The 21,893-nt window shown below is 35.5% G+C and overlaps 1 protein-coding gene across 5 annotated transcripts in view; it reads left to right on the plus strand.

Moving 5' to 3' along the window:
- ITCH (itchy E3 ubiquitin protein ligase) overlaps positions 1 to 21,893 on the plus strand; it is a 110,874-nt gene that overhangs the window by 64,385 nt on the left and 24,596 nt on the right. For 4 of the 5 annotated variants that reach the window (XM_028524837.2, XM_028524838.2, XM_036009731.1 and 1 more), the window contains 7 exons: positions 1,195 to 1,352; positions 2,356 to 2,548; positions 4,390 to 4,485; positions 5,587 to 5,761; positions 9,545 to 9,614; positions 14,991 to 15,075; positions 19,177 to 19,305. In XM_028524837.2, coding sequence (XP_028380638.1) covers positions 1,195 to 1,352; positions 2,356 to 2,548; positions 4,390 to 4,485; positions 5,587 to 5,761; positions 9,545 to 9,614; positions 14,991 to 15,075; positions 19,177 to 19,305 — 906 coding nt within the window. The remainder of the gene's footprint in view (positions 1 to 1,194; positions 1,353 to 2,355; positions 2,549 to 4,389; positions 4,486 to 5,586; positions 5,762 to 9,544; positions 9,615 to 14,990; positions 15,076 to 19,176; positions 19,306 to 21,893) is intronic. The other variant, XM_028524839.2, reaches the window with a different exon arrangement.

Raw genomic sequence — 21,893 nt, forward strand, 5'->3', positions numbered from 1 at the left:
TTCTCACATCAATGTCTGTCTGTCTGTGTCTGTCTGTCTCCTCTCTCTCTCCCCTGCCCCCCCATCTCTAAAATCAATAAACATAACCTCAGGTGAGGATTTTTTAAAAATTACAAAAAAAGGAGAAGAAAGGTGCTGAACTACTTCTAGGAACTTAGTTTGAAATCTTTTTAATATTTTAATATGTTTAGGTTTGTTCTAGATCATGGCCCAGGATTATGAATTGATACTGTGTAGTGGTTTATTACTTACCAGATAATAGTTATCAGAGCCTTAGCAGAGACATCTGTAAACTGATAACTCACAGTCTGCTTTTTTTTACTTGTTTTGTTTTTGTTTTGCCTGGGGAGAGAAACATCGATTTGTTGCTTCACCCATCCATGCATTCATTGATTGACTTTTGCTCGTCCCTTGACTGGGGATTGAGCCTACCACGTTGGTGCATTGGGACTACACTCTAACCAACTGAGCTACCCGGCCAGGGCACTCACATTCTCTTTTCTAATCCATGAATAAATTCCCCTTGGGAAACAGAATCAACTATGTTTAGCTGGCAGTAGTAATAAAGTTCAAAATGACATTTCCTATTACTGTTCTCTTCCCTTTTTCTTTCCTTCCAGTTGATGTCATTGCTTTGAAGAAATGATAGCTCCTTTAAAAAAGGTCTTTGGGCACTTCTCCTGTAGATCATTAACTCAGAACATTTTCCATACCATTTACTGGAATTGGGGGAGCACATACCCTGGGAAATAAGTGTACTTCTTTCTCTTGTCATGGGGCAGTCAGCCCTGCCCCAACCTAAAAGCCAGTGGAAATCAAGAACATTATGAAGTTATCTGTGCTTGTGATAAAATAGTGTGCCCTTTTCTAAGGCATTTGGGATTTTGAAAATTTGATTACGTTTATGCTTATAAAGGGCCTCAGTATACTTATTTGAAATCTGAACCAGTGTACCTAGTGGTTTTAAATGTCCCCAAGTGGTTCTGTGCCCTGACTCCTCTTACTTTGTTTCTGGATGGGCTCTGAGGGTTATGTATAAGACCCTACCCAAGGGCTGTTTATATATTTAAGGCTAGCCAGAAATTAGCTGTTCTCAAACTCCTAAAACTTTTCAGTTTTGGTCTTTCTGCTGATTTTTGCTGAATTCAAAGATCATTTCCCACCTTTCCCTTTCTTCACCATCTTCTTATCCAGAGTGAACACAAATGGATCAGATGACCCTGAGGATGCAGGGTCTGGTGAAAATAGGAGGGTCAATGGGAATAATTCTCCATCACTCTCAAATGGTGGTTTTAAACCTTCTAGGCCCCCAAGACCTTCACGACCACCTCCACCTACTCCACGCAGACCAGGTGTGTATTCCAGTCATACCCTAGGGATGTAGCTCGTATACTATGATTGTAAGAAATATTCTGTTGGCAACTGATCCTCAGGTAAGTGTCAAGAGGACCTTTCAGGTTGGTTTTCTAGCTGTATTCTTACATTAAAATTTTGGCCAAGAATGATCTTTCTGTAGGTAATTAAGACATACCTTTTCCCTAAGTTTTTTCTCCAGGGGTGAAGTTATTGAGGCACATGGTCAATTCAGAGTGTAAATCACATGTGTGTTATATAAGTATAGGCAGTACAGATAAGATTGCAGCTTTCTGTCAGGGTTTATAACTGTGTGGACATAAGGACATATGCACATATCAGGATAAGTACATATCATTAGAAAAGTAAACTGGTTGTTCACAAATTATTTTAGTAAATGACTTTGTGTTTCATTGTACATCTTCCTCCTTTTTCTGTAGATATTTGTATTGACAATATATTCCCAGTCTTTAAAATCAAAAACTACTTTGTCAAAATATTGGTGACTTCTATCAGGAATTTTTTGTCAATGAGTATTTTTTGAAGATGTAATATGTACTCAATAACTATTTATAAAAACCTTATTGTTTATCAGTCATATCTTCTGTATTATAATATCAAAATTGGTTTCTGATCTGCAAGGTCTCATAGGAAAAATAATTTTAAGGATCTGGAAACTTACTAAATGAACTTACAATATTATAGAATATCAATACTTATCTATTCTAAAAGTTTTTAATATTTCCTGTGACTTCAGAAAATCAGAATCTATGCTTTATAATTATTAACAGGACATGGGGTAGACAGAACATAAAATAATATGAACAAGCCTGCTTAGTTAGGACCATTGACTGTTTCTCATTATTTAAGTAATTTTCTCCTGCATATCCACATAGTAAATTATATATTTTTCATTTGCCTTTTTACTTCTTAAAGTTAAAATTTTATCTTGATTTCTGAAAATAAAAGATTGTTTTCCTGTTTTTCCCAAATCTATTACAGCATCTGTCAATGGTTCACCTTCTGCTGCCACTTCTGAAAGTGATGGATCTAGTACAAGCTCTCTACCTGCAACAAATACAAATTCAAATACATCTGAGGGAACAACATCTGGGTTAATAATTCCTCTTACTATATCTGGAGGCTCTGGCCCTAGGCCATTAAATCCTGTACCCCAAGCTCCCTTACCACCTGGGTGAGTAACTATTTTTGGTTAATTTTTTTTTTAAGATTTTATTCATTTTATTTTTAGAGAGGGAAGGATAGAGAGAGAGAGACAGAGACAGAGAGAGAGAGATATCAATGTGCGGTTGCTGGGGGTCATGGCCTGCAACCCAGGCATGTACCCTGACTGGGAATCAAACCTGCGACACTGTGGTTCGCAGCCCGCGCTCAGTCCACTGAGCTATGCCAGCCAGGGCTCATAATGTTTATTTTCTTTAGGCTTCTGCATATACTTATTAATAAGGAAAATAATACTAAACTCCATTCTTTAAAAAACTGTCCTCAAGCAGTTGTAACTGATTTTGGTAGGGATCTAGAGTCAAACTGAACCAAAAACAAAACAAAAACCTCCCCATATCTGAAATTTTCTCTCTTATTTCCAGGGCAAGGTGGAATAGAAGAAGATTCTTTCTTTTCTTTTTTTTTTTTTTAATTTACTGAAAGACACTGAACCATAGAAAGTTAATCAAAGTCAAGTAGTAAAATAGTCACCTAATTCATATTGCTTTTTTTTTTAAGGGAAGAAAAAATATTTTTTGAAATAAAATTTCCATTGTAAAGTCATTATAGCAAAGTAGTAATAATTTAGGAAACTGAGAAAATTAGTGCTCACAATCCCATTTTTTTGTTATTGTTAAATTCTTACCTTACTTTTAGGGAGAGAAGAAGCAAAACATCAATTTGCCATTCTATTTATTTATGCATTCATTGGTTGATTCTTGCGTGTGCCCTGACCAGGGAGTGAGCCCGCAACCTTGGCATATAGGGATGATGCTCTAACTAACTGAGCTACCCAGCCAGGGCTCATAATCCCATTTTAATCACTACTGGTTATTTTAATTTAATACTCTAATAGATTTTATATGTATATGCATTATTTCCTTCAAATTAATTTAGAGCTTAGAATGCTAATCAAAATTAACTGACTGGCAGGTGTATTAATAAACTCTCAGGAAGATAATTTTAATTGCTAAACAGATTATATAATACCTGTGTGGGTAGTTAGGCTCTTTTCCTTTTAGAATGCCTCCATGGGAAGCCAAATTAGAAAGTTGTTTGTGCAAGGGATTACCAAAGAGAAAACGGGTGCTTGTAGAAGTGATTGGTACTTCTAAGCTACAATGGTTTACTATTCTTCACTTTGGAGATAACCTACCAAGACTAAAATACTTAGAATGACTTTGTCCATTGTACTGTGCAGAGACATACCTGATAAAACCTTACTCTTTGATTTTAGTGTTTCTAGAACCCAAACAATTCTTTATCCTTCAGTTAGTAATTCTTTAGTTTTTCTTTAGATTTCATAACATTAATTACAGCTTTTCCACCCAAGCCCTGCAAATACCCTGATCAGATTGAGACACATTTTGTCTCCTGAGGGCTTCAATCTTAAGCCTCTTTAGAAATACAAGACTTCTCATAGCAGGGGTGTCCAGCCATGGCCCAACACAAACTTGTAAATTTACATAAAACCTCTTCTTTGCTCATCAGTTTTCATCAGTGTTTGTGTATTTAATGTGTGGCCCAAGACAACTCTTTTTCTTCCAGTGTGGCCTAGAGACACCAAAAGTTTGGACACCCCTATTAGAACTTACGTTTCTGCAGAAGTAATCTCATACACTGTGTGTCACCCTCAGGATAACATTTCTTGATTTTGTCCCTAAATTCTTCTTATATCTTCTTTATATACTGACGTACTTATTTGCTTCAGTTATATAACATGATCATATAAGAGAAAAAGTCAAAGATAGGTTTAAAGAGCCAGGCTACTAATACAATTACCATACCAGCCTTTTAAATTTTGTGTTTAAGTTGGGAGCAGAGAGTGGACCAGCATGGGCGAGTTTACTATGTAGATCATATTGAAAAAAGAACAACGTGGGATAGACCAGAACCTCTACCTCCTAAGTAAGTACCTGAATTAAAGAAGAGAAAAAGTATTTATTCAGAGCTATAAATTGTATCTCTATAAAATCTTCACTACTTTCTTACTAGAAACTAGAAAGAAGAGAGTCAGAACTGATTGAGCATAATGAATTATTTCAAATTTCATGCATTTCTGACCTAAAGATTCTATAGGTCTTGCTACTCCCAAATTTTCCTTTCTGAATTTTAACCACCTCAAATCACAGGGTTTTAGGATTAGTTTCTCCAAGAGTAATTATTTGACTGAGTAAGAATTGTAGCCCTTTACACATATGAGGATAAAGTCCCTATTATATTGAAAAAACTTTGTTATGCAATAATGAAGTCATTGCAAAATAGTTGGGGGAATAAAGACTATATTAATATAGGATGTTAAGCACTGAAAATTTTACATTATATAATTGGAAGGAAAATATTTTTATTCGAGGGAAGTCAGTAGCAAACATGGAACTGTTTAATTTTGCTAATAATCTTAAATGCACACCTGAAAGGTACTGTTTTACTTGTTAAATTATCAGATAATATTCGTTATAAAGTTGTGGGGGAACTTTACCTCCAACATTGCTGGTGATAGTACAGTTCTTGCAGAAAGTGTATATAACTGTAATAATGCACATGCTCTTAGTAATTCTCTCCAGAAAATTTATCTCAAATAATGCAGAGGAAGAAAAATTTTTTGATATATTAAATTGTTATTTTACTATTTATGGTCATCAGAATATTGGAAAGAACCCTAATCAATCAACCAGATAGAAATGACAGTTACTGTATCAGTGTTTACTTAATATGCTCCCATTTGAAATGATAAATTAGATGATTATATTCTTGTGGAAAATGCTTTTTGGAAAGAAAATGAAAACTTTTTCCTTAATGACTATTTGGGACTTACTCACTAGACATTGTGTTTAAGTTCACTTACAAACTATTTAAGAATACATAAAATAAAAGGCTTCAGGTAAATTAAAAGTAGTTTCTCAAGGTAAAATGTTATCAGACGTGTATCAGGGCCAAGCTGAAGTCCTGTTTAATTCTTACCTATTTCACAAGTGTTTGTTGAATTAGGTTGTTTTTGTTCTGATTTAGCTGGGAACGCAGAGTTGACAACATGGGACGTATCTATTATGTTGACCATTTCACAAGAACAACCACGTGGCAGAGGCCAACATTGGAATCCGTCCGGAACTATGAACAGTGGCAGCTCCACCGTAGTCAGCGTCAAGGAGCAATACAGCAGTTTAATCAGAGATTCATTTATGGGGTGAGCAACCTGTTTGTTGCACTATAAACTTAATAAGAGTATTTGGTTTTTAACCTTTTCCTGCATATGAAATGTAAAGTATTAATTAGAAGGAAGGTATAAGTAGTATGGCAACCCATTTGTTGCTGTCGATAAATAGTATTTTTAGACCTTATCTCAAGTGTCCTCTGTATGTGATCTCTTCTTTCCTCTTTGAAATTTCCTGAAGTTCAACCTGCTTTATTTTGTTAATGTCAAAAGCAAAAAAAAAAAGGTAATAAGATAATTTAAAATCCATGGGCAAAAGAATAGTAAAAACAAACCCAAGCAGTTTGAAAAGAATTAGAACAGTTCTAAATTTAGTACTGCCTAACTTAGAAGAACATTTGAAGGCATGAGTCTAAGAACACGTGACTCTTGAGTGGTTGTACGGAATTATTGATAGAATTGAATCACTTTGTAATGTATAAAGGTAAAGTATACCTCATAAATTGGTGGTCTGGGAGACCACAGAAATTTAACTTCTTATAGGATTATGCTAAGTATATTATTCTGGCATCAAAAGCAAATTATCTTTGGTATAAAAACATTTCCTTTTTGAAAACAGTTTAAATTTTACATATTTTCTTTCTGGCTGGTGTGGCTCAGTCAATTGAGCACCAGCCTGCGAACCAAAGGGTTGTTGGTTCGATTCCCAGTCAGCACATGCCTGGGTTGCTGGCTAGCTCCCAGTGGGGGGCATGCGAGAGGCAACCACACAATGATGATGTCTTTCTCCCTTCCCCTCTGTCTAAAAATAAATAAATATATAAATCTTTAAATCTTACATATTTTTCTTTAGAGTAATACTGCAATAGTAATATGCACCAAAAGGTATTAAGTGGTTTGTTATACAATCTTTGGTGCTAGGAATTTTACAGTGTTTCTAGTAATAAAGTATCACAGATCTTTTCTCTGGGGAAAGGAAAATAGTCCTTGGAGAAATTTGATTCTATGTGCCAAATAAGAGGGATTTGTTTTGAGTAGTATATAGAACTGAAACAGAAGAAAGTTAGCTCTCCAAGAGTTCAAGAGAAACTTACCCTTTCCATTGCTCTCTCTTCCCCTCCACCACCATCTGTACAATTCCTGTTAGACTCCATCAGAGTACATTCCTGTTTTCACTAGACTTTACCTTATTTTCTTTTCCCCATGTTCCTGTGTATTTCTTACCTCATCCCCATAATAGATAACACTCACTGACACATTCACCTTTATTGTCAACCTTCCCTGGTTATGACTGAGATAACTTTTTTCATATAACAGTTTTTCCTGTCACCTTTTGTAGATAGCTATCTATCACTGTCTTCCCTTTCCTAGTGGTTTTAGAGGTGAGATTAATTGTCTCATGTGTACCTTACCTTTTTTTCCTACACCGTTTTTACATCTTCTTTTCTTTCTAAATTTCAATCACCTTTGGTTTGCCTGGACAAATTTCTTTTAGGTTTGAATGCCTAATTTGCTGCCTTCTTTAAAGCTAGTTTCCACGTGGGTGTCCAGTGGAAAGAGCATGGGCTTCAGAGTCAGACACATCTGGGTTCGAATCCTGGTTCCACAGTTACTTTTTCTGTATGATTTTGAGTAAGTTACTTAACCTCATCAAGACTCATTACTTTATAAATTATATTTAATTACCTCAGAGGGTTTTCTTGAAGAGTCTGTAAAATAAAGTTTCTCATATGTCCAGCACATACTACATGCACAGAAGTATTAGTTTTCATCTTTTCTTGCCTTCATATCTACAATTGTAAATGTGCCATTTGTCTCACTTTTACAATGCATAATCTTTTAAAACATTCTATTGTTGGAAGGTGAACAAATTTTTGGAGCACCTATAGTGTACTGCTTTGTTATAACCTAACCAGTTTGATAGTCAGAGTCTTTGGAACTTTCCTTGAATTGCAGCTTTTACCTCATTGTCCATGGATTTTCCCCCCTGCCCCATCCAAAATAATCTGACCAATTTTCTGAAATTCTTGCTTTTTGCTCTTGCTATAGAATGGTTTTAAATCATAAGGAACTTATTTTAGTTACACTTAACTTTGCCAGAAATATTAATTGAATGAATTGAACATTCTTAATGCCAGCTACTTAAAAAGTTACGGGGTGTTGGGGTGTTGCTGAGAAAGTCTACTTATTGGGCATATGAAATGGCCTTTGTTCTGACTCTGGCTGCAGGTCAATAGGCTATTATATACCAGCACTTTTAACCTCAGAATGTATATGGTTGATGCTGTAACACTGTGTGATAGCTCTTCCTAGCCCATGGCTTCCCAGTTTATCTGTCCAGGGAGAGCCAGAGGGAAAGGCTTGGATTAGAAAATTATCAAAATAGTTTGTCACATGACAAACTTTTCAGACCTGTTCTATAATCAGGGTTCAAACCTTATATTGTGTTCCTTCCTGGCCTCCCACTTTTACTCCTTTTCATAATTGTGTCTATTAGTTCTTGATAGGTCTGTCTTCCAAGAACAGTTAAATCAGGAATGAGGGTATCTCTCATATGCTATAAAACTTTTAATTAGTTAACTCTGTTTCTGCAATAAGTCAGTGAAAGTGGGGGAAACTAATATAAATCGAGACTTAAGGGACTCCATCAACTGTAAAGTGAGGACTTTGAATTCTGATGTGAACAAATAAGCAGTTAGAGGCATTTAATTAGAGATTGGATGATAGATGATGAAACCAACATCAATTTTCGTTAGTTGTGGTAATGGTATTGTGATTATGTAAGAATATGTTCATACTTTTTAGAAAAGCTTACTAAAATACATAGGTGTGAAATGATGACAGTTTCTTCAGCAAAGAAAAGGGAAATAAAGATAAGGAAACGTGTTGAGTCTTGGTGCTGGGTATAAGGGCTGCACTGTCCTGTTTCACTTGTGTATTTTTTTTTCTGTAATAATTTTTTTAAAACAGTCTGTTATTTAGTTGCCTTATCATTAAAGGAGAAAGGGCTTAACCAAATCTTAATAAGAGACCACAAATTATCCCTACTTTATTATACATTTAAACCAAACACACTCATTAACTTTACACAGTCTGTATTACATTTGCATCTTTTTCCAGTGGTTTGACCCTTGCTTTTATCTATCTAGCCAAACCTTTCTCTCCACCAGTGTGATAATTGCAAATAGAAATTTAAGAAATCTTCTATATAGTTCTAAGCTTGTCAACTCCTTTCACCTGGAATTCTTTCCTTTTACTCACCTGACAGCCAGTTCTTCCTACTACCCCAATTCTCTTCCCACAGTTCTTTGTATATACATTCTGTAATCCTCTCTTTTTTGAGTTAGAAATACAAGATTTTAGCAGTTCTCCAATGACAGTTACTTATAAATAACTTTTGGAGGGTTATACACAGAGGTGGGCAAAGTAGATTTACTGTTGTTCATATGGAAAATAATACAATAATAAATAATAATATGAGAATAAACTCTGCATTTTGTGTACTCACAACTTTAAGCCTACTTGTACGCACCCCTGTATTTCTGTAACTTAATGATTTGTAGCTAACAAAGATAAAAACAGTCACTTGGTGATGAGGATTATATATTTGTAATATTTGAATTTCTGGCCTTAAATACTGTTTGCAATGATGTTTTTCCCACCAGAGTGTTTTGACATTTATCCATGATGGTGTGACATTTCTCTAAGATGTGAACTCTGTTAGAGTGTGTTATGTTGTACATGGACAGGGAAGGCATATCAGAATTTAGTTGTCTGTTTAAATTCAGTATTTCACCCTTTTGGTGTTCTCTTTAGACTCAAGATTTGTTTGCTACATCACAAAATAAAGAATTTGATCCCCTTGGGCCCTTGCCACCTGGATGGGGTAAGTTGTGTGAATTTTTTCATTGAATTTGGTCATTTTTATTTTATTTCATTGAAATTTGTTTTTATCCTCACCTGAGGAGTTTTTTTTTTTTAATTGCCTTTAGAGAGAGGGGAAGGGAGGGAGGGAGAGAGAGACAGACAGAGAGAGACAGAGCGACATTGATTGGTGTCCGTCTCATATGTGCCCCAAAACCAGGGATTGAACCCACAACCTGAGAATGTGCTCTGACTGGGAATTGAACCCACAACCTTTTGGTTTACAGGATGAGGTTCCAGCTAACTGAGCCATACCAGCCAGAGTAAATTTGGTCATTTTAAAATCAGGTATTTATGGATAATATCTTGCTCTTGCTTGAGTGAATCTCGGGGAATATTTTTGGATGTGTTGGTTTAATTCAGAGTGCTAAAAAGGCATTAAATTCTCCAAAAGTTTTAAGTTGACCTTTTATTATAGTAAACTTTTATTGGGGTTCAGAATTATTTTATTCTTCTAAAGTTTAAAAATATTTTGCTCAGCAATAAAAAGAAATAGATTATTGATATATATAACAATCTGATGGACCCGAAGGGCATTATGCTTAGTGAAAAAAGTCAGTCTCAAAAGATCATATATATTGTGCCCTGGCCAGGTGGCTCAGTTGGTTGGAGCATTGTCCCATATACCAAAAGGTTGCGGTCTCAATCCCAGGTCAGGGTGCATATGGAAAGCAATGAGTTAATGTTTCTCTTTCTCTCAGATCACTAAATGTATCCTCAGGTGAGGATTTAAAAAAAGAGATTGTGTACTGACTATATGCTTTAATTTATATAATTAAATTTGTCAAAATGACAAAACTGTATAGATGAAACATAGATTAATAGGTACCAGGAGACAGCCAGTAGATTAGTATACATACAGAAGATAAGTATTTCTTATGTGGTGGTGGAAGGGTTCTGTACCTTGACCATGGTGGTGATTACACAAATTTGTACATGAGATAAAAGTGTATGAAACTATACATTGACATAAATGAATTCATTTTTTTTTAATTGGTGAAAATTGATGCCTTGGCCAGGTGGCTAACTTGGTTGGAGTGTCATCCAGTGCATCAGAAGTGTTGCGGGTTCAATCCCTAGTGAGGGCACATACCTAGGTTGCATGTTCAGTCCCAGTTCAGGGTGCATATGGAAGGCAACTGTTGTTTGTCTTTCTTTCCCTCCCTTTCTCTCTAAAATCAACTTTTTAAAAATTGGTGAAAAATGAATAAAACCTGTAGTAAATATTTACTAATGTCAGTTTCATGACTTTGATATTACAATATCTAGCTACAACTGTGTAACATATCACCATTGAGGGAAATTGGTTGAAGGATACATGAGATTTTTTGAATGATTTATGTCACATTCTGTGAATAATAATTTTTTTTAAACTTTAAAAATATTTTGATTACATGGTGCTTCCAAAACACAGTTCAGAATGTGGTTGAGTTGATGTTACCTTAGAACAGTGGAAGGGGAACATGTAAGGATGGTGACTTTGTGTCCTATATCATGGAGCACATGAACATGTTCTGTGATCGAGTATATTTGATACCTTAATTATTAAAACTTGAATATATACACGAGATTCTGTTTCATATATCATAGCACTGTAGCAAGTTTTTAGAATATACTGTCTGGCATTATAGAAACAATTTTTCATGGGAGCCAAAGAGAATATGGAAAGTGGAAAACAGGAAAGTAAAGCCTGTTATGAGACAGAGCTGCAGATATTTCATAATATTGGGGTCAGTTCAGAAAGTGGTATTTCTGGATAGCTTTATTGGGAAGCACTGGTCCCTAAGATAGATTGCTTTAGCATTACTTCACTGAGGAATGGAGGGAAAAAATTGATATGTCAAGATCCCTTGAATCTGGGCAATAAATGGTACTGGCTGTATAAGCCTGCCTTTGAGAAATCCCATTGCTCTTAAGAGGTTATTTATCCTTAATACTCCTGTGAGTCAAAAAATACAATAGGTCATACTTATAACTGTTACTGTTACTAGTGTGAAGCAAAAGGAGGCCGTATGAAAGTTATAAATTTCTGTCTTCATCAAAGCCTGGCAGTTTGATAAGGAGTGTTTTGGCTCTGTTGGATCCTCAGATTGGACAATGTATGGTTAACATCAAGTTCCTTTAGAAGAGGGGATGTTGTCCTTATGAGGTATATTGAACCAGACCTGTCAGATTGTATTCCCTGACGTGGATGCATTTCTCAGCTTTTTCTTGAGTTTGTCTGTGTCATGTTACAGAGGAGAAATTGATGCACTGAAAGGATATATGAAAGGATATATGTGAAGGTTATATATTATATATTTATCCTTTTAATTTTATTACGGAAAAACCATGATCCAGTTGCCTTTTGTCAGAAACATAGACCATTTTACTGCTCCAGATCAGCGGTAAGAAAAATTGCCTCTTGCTCATAGAAGCATGAATTACAGGCATTGTTGCTTTTATTCAGAAAGCTTTTCCTGCAAGCTTGTCCTTGCCTTCTGTATTTACCATTATTCTCATAATCAAGGTCTTTCTCATTTTCACATTAGCCAACATCTCCTTAAAATACCTCCTCTAAAGACCCGGTCCCAGCTTATCCAGGTCGTAAGAGTGTTTGCCTTGCTTATTTTATATACAGTCTGCTTATTTTTAGGAATCACACTCCTCAAGTTGAAGTGTGCCCTCCTTCATAAATGAGTTCATGATTATCCTATTACTCAGACTAAGCACTGCTTATGATTCTGCATTTGGGGCATATGTCTTATTTGTGGAAACAGTGACAACACAGGTATTGTGACAGATGAGACCCACCTAACATACCTTCAGGATTGACCCAGGAAATAAAATCACAGTTTATATTCTGTTTATGTTATGGAATTGACAGCTTTATTTTTGTGATACCAAATATATTTAAATCCAATTTCCTCACCCTTTCAGACTTTTATGTTAGGACTAGACATTACTGCCTTGAAATGGAGAATTTGTTAACACACACAAACTACAGAGGCTGGGTAACAGAATATTTTTGGTTTAAATGTGCAGTCTTATATGCCTTTGTATGTATATAGCTGGTTTTACCCACCAAGTATAAAGATATTTCCTCATTTTCAGGGTTGCTATGAAAGAATATATAGAACAATAAGAAGCTTCTGCTTTTTACTGTTTTATTCATCAAGTCAGGAAGTGCTCTGATTTGCATTCAGGGTTTGATGTTCAGTAATTTCAGTATTGTTTATCATGTGATTTTTCCACAAAGTAGAAAGTCATTTGCATAGCCATAGTTCTCCCTCTCATTGAATAGATAAGCTTTCAGTTTGCAAGTACACCCACCTTTGAAATTTTGTTTTTTATAGCCTCTTTCAAGAAATGCTGATATTAGCAGTATATACTTAGAACATAACAGACAATAAGTTTTAACTTTATCTTGCTTCATGTTAGCTTTTGAAGAGAAAATCTCTGGTCTTGAAATCTGAACTTAGATAGCAGATAAAAGATAAATATATACTTAGCTATGCAGTTATTAGGGTATTGTTTTTAGATGATAAAAATTCTTTGGAATCAAGAAATTCATAGATTCTCAAGTATATTTGAAAATTTTAAATTATAGTGGCTTCCAAGAACATGAACTTACTTTGTTATCATGTGGCTGGCTATACTACTGTGGGTGCTTCTTTTTGCCTTAGAATGGATCTTAAAGTTAGTTATATGTTTTCACACTCAAGATGCCATGGTCAGTGAAGCCAGTGTTAAAATATTCAGCGTGTCACAGGATGCAGAGTCCCATTTTCCTGTATACCATGTACACCTGGAGTTCTGTTTCCATTTCAGTCTCAGCTAGTATAGAAATTAGCCGATATGTCAGGAGTGGGTTCATGATACTCAAGATACAAATATATTCTTTAACTTCCCCATATCATCATTGCTACTTGAAATCGTGGAGTCAGTGCTGGAGAAATAGTTAAACATTAACAAATACTAATTTGATGAGACTCATCATTCAATATCTTGCTTAAAGATCAGAGAGGATCTAAATAAATGTTACTTGAAAAACAGATAAAACTTTTCAAATCACAGGAAATAAAAATTGGCCTTATCAGCATGGAATTAAGTTTAAAGTTTTATTTGAAAATTGTTAATTTTTAGAAAATCCTTGTTAAAAAGTTGGAATGCATTCTATACTCTGTAATACTTCAGTTATTTTGAGACATCTTATACAAATTTTAAAAATTCAGGTGTAGGACTAGACCTGTCTTTTGAAGAGTTAATGGTCATGGAGCAAAGAAGTCAATAACAGAATAACAGAATATTAAAATTTTGAAACTATGCCCTGGGTGGGTTGTTCAGTGGTTGTGGGTTCAGTCCCCAATCAGGGCACATACCTAGGTTGTGATCCCCAGTCGGAATATATGGGAGGCAACCAATAGATGTTTCTTTCTCACATTGATGTGTGTCTGTCTCTCTCTCTCTCTTTCTCTCTCTCTCTCCCCCCCACCCTCCCTCCTTCCCCTGTCTGAAATCAATAAATGTATCCTCAGGTGAAGATTTTTTAAAAATTTCAAAACTACTTGGTTATTAAAGGAGGAAATTACATTCACATGTCTTCTGGACCTTGATGAGAAAGCACAGGGAAGCAGGGAAATTTTTTTTTAGAAAATGAACAAGAAAACAAGGAGAATCCTAAAGTAAGGGAGTGGAGAGGACAAGCAGCAGCTTCAGATGCCCATCCTTTGTGCAGAAAGTTACTATAGATATTTAGGATTTGGGAGCAGGACATATTTTGAAACAGTGTCTTCCCCCAGTTGAGTAATGCCAAGCATATAACAAACAATTAAGATATATTATCATTAAATTTTAAGAAAACAGTTTGGTATGAAAAAAAAATCCCTAACTGAAGGCCGGAGTTTCCATCCTGTCACTGCCACTTAATTCTGAGATTTTGGGCAGACCACTTAACCTGTCTGAGTTTCTTTATTGTCAAAATAAACTAAAACAACCTACCCCATGGGACTGTTAAGGATAAATGAGGTCATCTATGAGAAGTTAAAGCAGTTAATAATGCTGCTGTTGGTTGGAGCAGAAAGGTTCTATGGGCAGGATATTGTGAATTAAATCTGTTCAGCTTCTAGGATGTAATCATATTTTATAACTTAGCAAGTATGTGAATTTAATAGTAAAAGAATAAATTAAAGCTTTGAGAGTTGTGATTTAAAAACTACAAAACCAATTTTGTACTCAAAGAGAAATGGACAGAATCAGCTCATCTTATTATTTTAGTTTGAGGAAGAAGACTATGCCAACTCTAATGCTTTGCTTTCTTTTCTTTCTTTTTTTTCTTTTTTTCTTTTTTTAATATAAGAGAAGAGAACGGACACCAATGGTAGAGTATATTTTGTCAACCACAACACTCGTATTACCCAATGGGAAGACCCCAGAAGTCAAGGGTAAGAGCTTTCAGTTACTAGTTTATAGATAACCTCTTAAAAATTGTACCCTATTTCTGATTCATTTATTAAAAAGATCAATTACATATTCTTTCCCCAAAGGCCTTAAACATTAGCCACCCACATACATACCTTATAAAGAGGAAAAAATAATATTATACTATTTCATATAATGAATATGGGTTTCTTAAGGGAAAAAAATCTCAATGATATATGCCAATATTAAAAATACCTAGTTATTATTATAAGATCAGATAAGTAATTCTAAAGCAGGCTTTTGCAACCAGGGATCCACTGGAAAAACTTCAGGGAGTATATGACTTAGGGAGGAAAAAAATCAAACATTCATTTTTATTAAACTTTACCTGAAATTGAGTGTTTTCTTCCATTGTGATTGTAGGCTACAATCATAGTAAAATTAGCAATGCCTAGGACTTTGCATCAGTAGAAATCACAGGTCTTTTATATCATTCTGCAGTTGTTGCAGTTACAGCAAATACTGCTTACACACATCATTGTAGGAACTTGGCTAGTTAATATATTGATAGACGCATTATTAGTATAAGTTTGTCTTTTTAATGTTTTGATAACTATGTATATATAATTGCTTTTCTTTGTAACGTTATGTAATGGTTTGTGTATCAGTTTCCTGGGGCCACCTCAACAAAGTACCTGTGGGTTAAACAGAAATTTGTCTCATAGTTGAGGCTACAAGATCAGGGTGTTGGAAGGCCTGTGCTTCTTCTGAAGGCAGTAGGGAAGAACCTGTTTTCAGGCCTCTCTCCTAGCTTCTGGTGGTTTTTTTGGCTTGTGGCAGTTTAATTCCAATCTTGAAATGACACTCTTTCTGTGTGTGTGTGTCTCTGTGTTCCAATTTTCCCTTTTTATAAGGACACCAGTCATAATATTAGTGGCCTATCATTTTCATCTTAAGTAGTTACATCTGCAACAATCCTGTTTCCAAATACGGTCATATTTTGAGGTGCTGAGGATTAGGAATTCAATATATGAATTTGCAGGGCCCATAACAATGTGGCCCATAATAATATATAATACTATGTATTTATCAGGCTGCTGGAAAGATTCCATTCTGTGAGGAATTCGGCAAGGCATACAGTCAGAGAGCACCGTCACTACGTGGTTGCCCTAACTTCAGACATTAGCCATAGGCTGGGAGGTCCCCAGGACTACTCTCACTTCAGACCAACTGGCTACAAATTTTACAAATTTCAGTGGTTCCCGTAAGCACTTCCGCTAGAGAGACTAGAACTCAAATGAAGCCTCTTGACCTCAGTCACATTTATTATAGGGAAAGGCTGCAAATTAAAACTGACAGAAGAAAGAGATGCAAAGGCCAGAGTCTGAGATGGTTCCAAACGTCCAGAATTGATATGGAGCAGTATGTGTGGAGTATTGCTAACCATGGAGTCTCAACTTGAGTCTCTGGTATCCAGAGTTTTTATTAAGGCTTCATCGTGTACTGCATGTATGACTAACATTTAGTCTCCAGCTGTTCCCCAGAGTTTGGTCTAAAACCTTTAGTTTTCAGTTGTTGGAACTGATACGGAATACCCCAAAGTCTCCATCATAAAACACATTCCAGAGGCCTAAAGAGTACTTCCCAATAGCCAAGGGCAAAGACCAGACCTTTCTTTAGGTATGATTAATTCTTCACTTAATACATTCAGGGCTCAGAGTTTTAAGAACTGCTATTTTAAAGGCATGCTTTAAATTTGAAATCTATTTCTGGGTACTAACAGGTGGCTTGGTTGGAGCATTGTCCTGTGCACCAAAAGGTTGCAGGTTGGAACCCCAGTCAGGGCATGTATGGGAGGCAACCAATAGATGTTTCTCCCCTCCCCTCCCCTCCCCTCCCTTCCCTTCCCCTCCGTTGCTCTCTCTTGCTCTAAAATCAATAAACATCCTCTGATGAGGAGTAGGGGAAAAAAATTCTATCTTTAAGGGTAGAGTAGACCATGTCACCTTACTGTAATTTGCCGCCATTTTTTGTTCCCCCTTGGACCTTTAAAGTTTCAGAACTAAAGTCAGAATCATATTTTAACATATAATAAAAATAACCTAGGTCTATTTGATTTATTTTGCTTTTAAAGGCAACAGCTTGTTACTAAGTCTGTCTTACAATTATAACAGATAAGAAGTGTTAGCTTTAAAAAAGTTTGGTAGTCTGTTTTATCTAACATTGTATTCAGTTCTATGAATACAACTAAATGTTCGTAGCCTCTTGACATAATAAAATAAGCATTCTGTGCAATGGTTCTCAGACTTTGGTTCTTCTAAAGTGCACTTGAAGAAAATGACGTTTGTATTGCAACTGTAGCTCTCTGAAACAATGAGCTTAAGTGCCTTCAACTCCTCCCTTTCTTCTTTTCTTATGTGAACTTGAACATTTCCATTGTTCTGTCTCTCACCAAACCCATCAGAGGTATTCAGTAGTTCCCTACTCATTCTAGTATTCTAGTGTGATATTTTGAAATGTAAAAATCAATTTCTCAGGTTCAGTGAATATGCAGTTTTGAATATGTATGCTAACGCCTCAGTTATTTTAATATATAACAAATGAAGATCAAGTTAAGTCACTGTTGCCTTATAATGTAGTTCCTGTTTTAAAATTCATATGTAATAATATTTTCAGGGAGGGAAGTTGTTGCCAGGCAACACAAGCTGAAATACTTGATAAATGGTGTGATAGCAGTATGAAGGAAGTGCTTTGAGAGACCTGAAAAGAAGGATCAGTATATAGTAGGAGGAATAATAACAGTTTGAGGGCTTACACATACTTCTTTTAAATAGGTGGGTACAAGATAGTTAAAAGCCAACAATTAACATGATGATAATAATAATTACAGTGAGGGGATTTGTGGTCTCCTGCCCTGGTGCAGTGGTTGTGCTTCAAGGGGTGGCGGTGGGGGACAGAAATTACTTTGTTATTCCAGAGCCTTCCTAATCATGTATGTTACCCTATATGCAAAAAGACAACAGATAGGCTCAGTTAAGATAAAGACTGACCTTTGATAGGGAAAAAATACTGCCCTCCACTGTAAACCACTTCTAGTTAGAAAGTTTTAAATTCAGACCATCCTATGTGGTACATTCTGTCTGAGTTGTGAGGCCTCCATGCGGGCCTCCCCTGAGTTTCTCAGGTGTAGTATGTGGCTGCATTTTTGTCCATACTTCCCCCTTTTGGTCATAAAACTACGTGCTAAACTTTTTACTTGTATCATCTAATTGATTACTCATATAGTCTTATTACATAGACATTATCTCTATTTTATGGACAAAGAAACCGAAGTTTAGAGAGAGGAAGCACGGTCTTAAAGGTAGGTATTAGGGAAGTAGATAGGAAGGAACACTTGGTAAAGAACATTTGAGTTGTCTTAACAGAGGAGTAATAGAGATTCTGGACAAGAGGAAAGCCTTCACTTGGAGGTGTGGCAGATCATACCACGCTTAGGGAAATGGTGATGTTATTGTTAAACACTGAAATCACAGAGTTCAGGGAAGGGATTTGAGGGCAGAGTATAGATCCAGAGTGAGTGAGGTATAGTGATTTAGACTTAGATCATATCATTGGTTGTGGTGAACAGTGCTATCACCTTAAGGAAAGAACTAATTTGATCAGACCTCTATTTTAGTACTCTGTCAGCAATATGAAATAAACAAGTATAAGACTAGAGGCAGGAAAAACCAGTTAGGTGGCTATTGTGAAAGTTTGAGGTGAATAAAGCCAGAGTAAGAATGGTGCTGGGGATTGAAAATAGTAATGAATATGAAAACTTCTGAGGCAGAATGGGCAGAGTTTGGTTGCCATGGGATGTTTAGGTGGGTTATTAGATAGATGGGGAATACAAGTTATGTAGGTGGGAGAAGACTGAGTGGTGGTTGATGGACCTGTTGACAGGTTAATAACATGCTTATAGGATAAAGAGGATATAGGTAAAGAGGTCCTGTAAACAACCAGATATACTTGACTAAATAGTTTTCTAGATTTCCACTGCATTTATGTTTGTTTTTTGTTTCTGTATTTGGTAGACAAGCAACTCTTTAACTTTTTTGTTTATATTTTTTTCCTATGTTCTTTAGTCAATTAAATGAAAAGCCCTTACCTGAAGGCTGGGAAATGAGATTCACAGTGGATGGAATTCCGTATTTTGTGGACCACAATAGAAGAACAACCACCTATATAGATCCCCGCACTGGAAAATCTGCCCTGTAAGTTTTTTAAACATTGCAGATTAAAACAAAAACCGATTCCAAGATTTTGATGTAAAATATCTAAATTAGCAAGAAGTATGGTTCTTTTTGAGTTGGCTTGCCCATAGATTTCTGTTCACTAGATACTTTGTATTGCCATTACCCTCTTGAATATTTTCTCCTATAGACTTTTGATATTTGTTATAATCTGTGCACTCAGCACTAAATGAGACTTTTTAGAAATTATCAGTACAGTACTGCTCACCAATTAATCCCTAATTTCTGGTACTTGTTTTCTTTCATTTCTACTACCTTGGAACTTAAAAGCTCCCTTAACTTTGCTTTTCTTTTTCATTTTTGAAAAGCAACTTATGTTTTATTTAGGGTTTTTTAAAATTATGGTAGCCTTGACTGAGTGGTTCAGTGGGTTAGATGTTGTCCCACAAACTGAAAAGTCACTGGTTCGATTCCTAGTCAAAACACATGCCTGGGTTGCGGGCATGTGAGAGGCAACTGATCAGTGTTTCTCTCAGCACATTGATGTTTCTCTCCCTTTTTTTCTCCCTCCCTTCCCCTCACTCTAAAAATAAATACATAAAGTCTTTAAAAAAATTTTTTAAATAAAATCATGGTGAAACATGCATAACAAAATTCACCATTTTAGGTGTACAGTTTAATGGCAGTAAGTACATTCACATTGTTTTGCAACCATGTCATCCTATACTGAAATTCTGTACCCATTATGTAATTATCCAATCCTCCTCCCCAGCGCCCAATAACCGCTGTTCTACTTTCAGTCTTTATGAAGTTGGCTACTCAGTGTAAGTGGAATCGTACAATATTTCTTCTTTGGTGCTTATTTCACTTAGCATAATGTTTCCAAAATTTATCTGTGTTGTAACTTGTTTCAGAATTTCATTTTTTTAAGGCTTAATATTATTCCAGTCTATGTATATACCATTTATTTTTTTATATATTGATTCATGGACATTTGGGTTGTTTCCACCTTTTGGCCGTTGTGAGTAACACTGCTGTGAACATGAATGTACAAATAAGTGTTTGAATCCTTTAAATTCTTTTCTGTGTATACTCAGAAGTGGAATTGCTGAATCAAATGGTGGTTTTGTGGGGGGGGTTTTTTGAGTTGCTGCCATACTGTTTTCCACAGCAGATACTCCATTTTACATTCCCATGAGCAATGCAAATGGGTTCCGTGGTTTTTTTTCCCAACCCTCACCAACAATTGTTGGTTTTTGCTTGTTTCTTTTTTATAATGCCATCCTGTAGGTATGACGTAGTACCTTATTGTGTTTTTCATTTTTATTTCTTTAATGAGTCACAATATTGAACATCTTTTCATGCGCTTATGGTCCATTTATATATCTGAAGAAATGTCTGAATCTTTTGCCCAATTTTGAATTGACTTACTTGGATTTTTTTGCTGAGTTTTAGAATTTTTTGTATATTCTAGATACTAATACCTTATTAGATATGTCATTTGCAAGTATCTTCTAGTCTGTATGTTGCCTAAGAGTTCTGTAGCTTTAGCACGTTTAGGTCTTGGATCCATTTTTAGTTAATTTTTGCAGTGGTGTTAGGTAAGGATCCGTCTTCATTCTTTTTTGCATGTGGATATCCAGTTATCCAAGTCTCATTTGTTGGAAAGACTGTCCTCTCCCCATGGAATGGTCTTGGCACCCTTGTCGAAAATCATTGGACCATATACACAAGAGTTTATTTCTGGGCATTCTATTCTATTAGTCTAGTTATCTGTCTTCATTCCAGCTCCAGTACCACACTGGTTTGGTTACTTTAGCTTTATATTCAATATTAAATTTTGAAATTAGGAAATGTGAGTCCTCCAACTTTGTTTTTATTTTTTGAGATTGTTTTGGCTTTACAGGGTCCCTTGAGATTCCATATGAGTTTTAGGGTGGGTTTTTCTCTTTTCTGCAAAAAAAAGTCATTGGGATTTTAATAGGGATTGCACTGAATTTGTAGTTTGCTTTGGTTAGTATTGATATCTTAGTCTTTGGTCTGTGAACATAAGCTATGTTTACATTTATTTGCCTTTTTAAATTTCTTTCCATGGTGTTTTATAGTTTTCAATATGCAGGTCTTTTACCTTCTTGGTTAATTCCTAAATGTTCTGTTGTTTTTGGTGCTATTTGTAAATGGAATTATTTTCTTAATTTTCTTTTCAGATTGTTGAGTGTTTATAAAAATGCAGCTGATTTTTGTGTGCTGTTTTATATCAGACTTAGCTGAATTATTTATTCTAATGGGTTTTTTTGTTGTTTTTTGGTCTGGAAGTTTTAGGGTTTTCTGTATAGAAAATCATATCTTCAAACAAATAATTTTTCCTTTTTATTTCTTTTTATTGCCTAAGTGCTCTGGCTAGAACTTCCAATACTTTGTTGAATACAAGTGGTGAAAGCAGATATCCGTGCACTGTTCCTGATCTTAGAGGGAAAGTTTTCATTCTTTCAATTATTGAGTGTGATACGAGCTGTAGGTTTTTGATATACAGCCTTTATTATGTTGAGGTAGTTTCCTTCTAGTCTTAGTTTGTGTTGTGTGTGTGTGTGTGTGTGTGTGTTTTTAAT

The sequence above is a fragment of the Phyllostomus discolor genome, chromosome 9 (assembly GCF_004126475.2).
Source record: "Phyllostomus discolor isolate MPI-MPIP mPhyDis1 chromosome 9, mPhyDis1.pri.v3, whole genome shotgun sequence".
NCBI classification, from domain to species: domain Eukaryota; kingdom Metazoa; phylum Chordata; class Mammalia; order Chiroptera; family Phyllostomidae; genus Phyllostomus; species Phyllostomus discolor.